At 36.4% G+C, this 6,000-nt stretch overlaps 1 protein-coding gene across 2 annotated transcripts in view; it reads left to right on the plus strand.

Annotated features, from left to right (window-relative positions):
- Nucleotides 1–6,000, plus strand: part of LOC122532946 (cAMP-specific 3',5'-cyclic phosphodiesterase-like) — a 28,312-nt gene extending 22,312 nt beyond the window's left edge. The window contains exons 3-4 of one of the 2 annotated variants that reach the window (XM_043662159.1): nucleotides 2,911–3,099; nucleotides 4,928–6,000. In XM_043662159.1, coding sequence (XP_043518094.1) covers nucleotides 2,911–3,099; nucleotides 4,928–4,991 — 253 coding nt within the window. In that variant the 3' untranslated portion in view covers nucleotides 4,992–6,000. The remainder of the gene's footprint in view (nucleotides 1–2,910; nucleotides 3,100–4,927) is intronic. The other variant, XM_043662160.1, reaches the window with a different exon arrangement.

The raw sequence follows: 6,000 nt of genomic DNA on the forward strand, positions 1-6,000 counted from the left end.
TTCTCCTCGTTAAAATTTTGTATATCGACGCAGTAAAATACCAAAGTAATTTTTTCAAATTACAAGATCGAGTTATTGAATTGTTCACCAACGTGTCGTTTCGACAATGAACAGAGTGAACGATGATGCATGGACTCGCATTTATCAAGATCGTTTCAAAAAAAAAAAAAAAAAAGTTGTACGAAAAGGGCGAAGAGAAGAAGATGGAAGAAAGGAGAGAAAGATTGCTTGACGTCGATATATCAGTTCATCGGAGTTTGTGTCACGGCGCGAATCGATATAGCGTCACATCGTACCATTGCTCAATGCATTTTACGTGACGCGTTGCGGGCGCGGTGGCCGCGAGACGGAAGCGCCTCCTGATCGCTTTTTTATTGGCGGCGCTGCTCGGAAAAACCAATATTAGCTGTTCAGGCTTGGCCGTGTCGTAGATAAACGCCGAGATCGGTCCCGATAGCTCGATCGTGAGTTTGCCTAGGCATGTTACTCGCAACAGGTTCTCTTCCAACTCGCTTCCAACCGTGTTGCTCGAGGATTTTCGTTCTCTCAAGTCGACTGTTACTCTCGTAAAATTTGGTAAAATTTTTTTAACAACGACCATTACCGAGATTACATTTTATATAATAACTTTCACAGTGAAATAGATTTCGGTTCGGAGCGGTTTTCGTCGTTAATTTGTTGAAAATATCGTATCAATCAATGTATTAATTTGAGATACAGGTTTTTTATTATACTCGGTTATTAGATCTGGCAAAATTAGTTGCTGCAAAAATTTGGAATACTTGGAATATTTTTTAACGATAACAACTGTTGGAGAGCATAATTGTGAAACTTTAATAGCGGAATATGAGTGTTGAATTGGAACAATTGTCAATAATGTGCGTTGAAAATATTGTTAATAATATAGTAATTCATGTAGCTGAGATGTAAGAAATTACAATGTGAGAATAGTGAAACGTGTAAGACTGTGAAGTAGAAATCCAGCGTTAAGTAGAATTGGCCGGTCATGGCCAGACACGCGTTTTCGACACCCTACATATATATAGATACAAGTACGAACAAAGATAAATGTCATAATGCTGCAAATAACTTCTGCGATTCTCAATGGTGAAATGATTTCTCTGGTCCAACTTTTTCATTAAAAAAATTCAATCTCCAAAGGAAGACTATGTGTCTGTAATTTCAAATTTAGAAATTTCTTCTTCCTCAGATGCCACAAAAATCTTCAAATTGAAGCACTCACTGTTGAAAGGTCAATCTGAAAAAATACTTCTCTGTGAGAAAATGAGGAAATGAAGTAAAAAGGTTAGAGATGACACACTTATTCATGTCTTCTCTCTCTCTTTTTCTCTATTTCTCTGGTCAGTCACTATTTAGCGATTGAATGGCAAGGCCGTGGAATTAATCGTGGCTTATATAATGGCACGTAATGATGATTATCGAGCGCAGGGAGGCGAGACGTGTTTTCTGGACAACGCGGACGATCATGGGAACGAAAGAATGTTAATTAAGCGGCCAGTTAATTAGGCCCGTTTAACAAGCAAATTGGACGCGATCGCGCCGATTACTATCGCGGGTAATTATATCGTGACACGTTGAGGCGCAGTTCGGATGAAAAGGTCGGAATTCAATCGCTCTTTCAATCTTGTTCGCCGAAAATTGTCGACAAAATTTTTCTTGCAGAAAATCAGCGAAATCCGCTATCTTCTGCAAATAAAATTTGCAAATCTGAATTTTTTTGCGAAGTTTCCCTTGAAAGGAACTCTCCGTAGCTTGAAATTAAATTGCTTTCTAAATTCATCACTTTGTGTTTTATGAACATTTTTCAATTTGTTTATAGAGTCAGAATTTTGTTTGTTATTTCTATACGCCTGTTACAATTTTGTTCGTTGTTTTCTTTGTTCTGTGATACTTTTTACAATGCTCTGTCCTCTGTTTCAACGAGTTTCGGTGAGATTTTAATTAATTAAACTCGTGTCGTATTTTAAGTTGATTCTCTGACAGCTTTTTAACGTAATCTCTGACATTTTTTATCAGGAATATTTAACACGTTGCTGTTATTTATTTATTTTTATTCTTCTTTATATATTTTTCACTAAGTGTTTTCATAAATCCAATTTCTTTGACGGACCAGACACCCGGAGTACAATACAGTTTCTCTAACAAATAAACGACAAGGCTGAAAAATGCTATTTCCATGCCACGTACGATAAATCATATTTGTTGAACGTACCTTGGGAAAAAGTTGAATTCGATGCCTCTTGATGGTGCAAGGCGACTCCATCGTTACCACGACGAAGAAATTCGACGAGTGTAGTTTGAAAGCTATTTATATCGAGGCGATGTGAACTGTTGTTCTTAGAAACTACGTTGAAACTTGTTGAGAATGATAACAAAACTGCCGTTGCATTACACATACGAAGACAAACTCTCTGCGCATTGATTTGAATCAGTCATGCTCAAATTATTTTCCACGCTGCTTGGCAATCTTTTCGTAAAACATTGTCATCCGTGGTATTTTGATAAGCGGAAGATAGACTTGAACGTACAAAGATTCTGTCGATCCACTTTACTCCTTCTAAAATTCCTTCGAGCAAAATGAAAGACAGAGGGGAGAAAAATACGTTTGAAAAAGTGATTTGAAATCTTCGTAGAATAAAAGAAGACAAATGTCTGAGGGAAAAGTTTCTCTCTAGATCATTCACGACGTTATTTTCGACTCTTAATATTGGTTACTGATGGCGTCACGTGTGATTTTGATTAAAATATTTTTTCTGCTGTTTTCTCGGTATTAAATTCCTGCGAAAAGAATGTCTTTATTAAACTGTCTTTAAAAATAAAAAGAAAAAAAGAAGAAAGGAAAGAAACGGAGAGGTATGCTTAAAAATCGTTTTGCTTTTCTGTCGGCAGTTTCGACGTGGAAAATGGCGCTTCGACGTTGGATGGCGGCGCTGGAGGCGGCGGCGGTGCCTCGCCAAGCGCAGGTTTGGTGCTCCAAACTCTGCCGCAGCGACGAGAGAGCTTCCTGTATCGCAGCGACAGCGACTTCGAGATGTCGCCGAAGTCGATGTCTCGAAACAGTTCGATCGCCAGCGAGAGGTAAGCATAAGCCTGAGAATCTATGCTTCAACTTTTGGTCCCTGTCTCGACTCCAGGATAAAAGGGTCTTTTATTTTTTAATTTTTTTTTTTTTTTCTTGTTCTCCATGCCGGGAGGAAGATCTAATCTTGTAAATAATGAACTGGGAATGTCGGATTGTCGATTGAGATGTTTAGTCTGTGATCGTGATTGTTCTGTATTGTTCTGTTGGAAATTGCTATGATTTTACGATTTTGTTGGAAACTTGCATCGGAGTGTGGCAGTAGAAATAGTCGACTGTGGTCAGAAAGTTTTGACTCCTACGTGAATTTTAATTCCACAATTGAATTTCGTATCGAAATTCCTTTGTTTAATCTTTAGATTAAAATGCTCACGAGCCTCTGAAACTTGAGTCGAATCGAGACAGTATTAAACGAATGAAAATTTTCTAATCCCGTTCGATATTTCAATTTAACATCGTTGGAAATTAATTACACGTTTGCACTGATTGATTTACCGAAGTAATTAGTGCGTGGTTGCGTGAAATTTATTGTTACTAATTATTCAACGTCGGGCTGTGGCCGCGTAATTAGACGAATCTGCTATAATTTACACCCACGTGGATTGCAGATTCCTCGTGACACGACGCCGTTAATGAACTCATTTGTAAACACGACCGTGATAATTGGCCTGTTGCAGTGTAATGCCACGTCTGTGGTCATGAATAATTAAAAGGGGATTAGAAATCGAATGCTAGGTCTCTGTTTACCCATTAACGTTTTATGGACTGATCTGACTACGCATGGTTCATTAGGATTAAACACGCCACCGTGCCACGAATAATCGTGAAATCATTTTGATGCCGATTGCGTCTTGATCTGCATTATCGATTGGTAAGAATTGATTTTACCGACTGTAAAAGTAACTAGAATCGCGTAGGTAATTCAGAATGCGACGATAGCCGCAGTTGTAAGTGCAGTGGCTCATTCTATCGACGGAGATAAAGTAGGAATTGTGGTATTTTCACTGTTGTGCCGTCTTTAAGAGGTCGAAAGTATTTTTATGCACATTTGTTTGTCGGTATTGTAGTGCGTCTTATTTTTGAAGACTTCAAAATTTATGTTGCATATAAAAGATAAAAGAAGAAATTCAATCTGAATCTATAATTAGATAATAATGAAAATGTAATGGTATCGATTCCATCGATTTTGGTAAGATTTATTGTAAGAGCGACTGGTGAAACTTTTCTGTGTTTGACCATGGTCGTGCCGATTCTACTGCCTCCGATCTGTAAACTTTCATATCCAATTAAAAACTCGAATAGAATTGATTGAAGGGTAAAAATTATATCTTTGTTCCTTTTTTATGCATCCGATAAAAGCGTATTCGTAACAATATTGTCCAATATTCTACTGGGATCTTTCTTTCTCCTATGTGTAGCTTGATAAAGTATCGTAGCTTTCTATGGTAATGATGCTTAACATATATTTCTATCATTTATTTTTTATTGTTTCTCACTTGTTCGTAGCTCTTGTACATAGAATTGTACAGCAAGGTTGTAAGAACATGTGTTAAAAGAGACGTAAAACTAATTACTCTTTGTAAGAATAATTTTCACTTCACTACAATACGTTCAAATTTCCGCGAAGGCAATTAGTAATAAAAATAACAGAAATTCTTTCACAAGTACTTCTTCTGTTATTCCAAGAATATTCATGCCTTGTTGCACGACAGGGAAAAAGAACTTTTCTTCTTTTTTTTTTTTTTTTTTTTTTTTTTTTCTTTAAATCGTGAAAAACGGGTGCGGGGTGTGACAATGCGAATCATGTTTGTGATCCTTGGGTTGCAGGTTCAAAGAGACAGAGCTTCCTGTCGAGCGAGCGTATGTACACGATCCTATTATCTATTATTAGCCTCTTTCGTTTCACTTTACACACACACACACACACTCATATATATATTATATATTATATATATTATATATATAGTCACAGAAATACACGAAACTTACTAATGGACACCCCTCGCCACGATAATTACGATCGCTGTATAATATCGTTTCGATTCGCTGCCTCTTCCTTTAACCACTTTCTTTTTCTCTTTCTCTGTCACACACATATAAATAAATATCGAGTAATGGGAGTAGATCGAGGATGCATGAGATTGTTCGTTGTTTGAAAGAAGAAAAGAAAAAAAAAAAAAAATAAAGAACAAAGAAAAGAAACAATAGAAAACAAGAAAAGAGAAAAATGAAATTCTGCCATAATTTCGGGGCTGAGTAGTTTGAGTTGTAACTGTTGAGTTAAATTGCGGCTTGCTTTCAGCGAATTTTTCTTTGCGATTGGCTTTCGTTTTGAATATATCTCGTAGAATAGAACGTTGCGATCTGTCACGCAGAAAGGTGATTTTAATTTTTGAAATTACATGAAATGTGATTTTAATTTTTAGTAATTTCCAAGATGTTTTGATATTTAACTTCAAGGTTATCAATCGTAAATTATCTCCGTTAAATGAAAAGTTAATTTACTATGGCTCTTCAGTTAAGAATAACTCATATTAACTTTAATGCCAAAAGTTGAAAGAAATTGTCGTTCGATGAGAAGAAGACTACTAGTTTGAAACATAAAATGACTATAGCCAATAAAAGAATTTTAATTTCAATTGCCAAATATCCGCGTTCCTAATTTTCACCGGGTGTGTATCTTTCTGCGTAACACGTTCATCCAATTACAATTATTTCGAAAATAATAAAAAAAGCAAAAAAAAGAAAAAAAAAATGAAAAACATCGACCGAGATTATCAAATAGTCGAACGCGCTAATTAGCAAACATTTTTAACCAAGCAACGATCGACTCCGAGTTGTTTATCGGTTGTACAGTCGCTCGTCTGTTTCTGTCGTCGTTTTCTGAAAAAGCAAAAAAA

The sequence above is a fragment of the Frieseomelitta varia genome, unplaced genomic scaffold (genome assembly GCF_011392965.1).
Source record: "Frieseomelitta varia isolate USP_RPSP 00005682 unplaced genomic scaffold, Fvar_1.2 scaffold_484, whole genome shotgun sequence".
Lineage (NCBI taxonomy): Eukaryota > Metazoa > Arthropoda > Insecta > Hymenoptera > Apidae > Frieseomelitta > Frieseomelitta varia.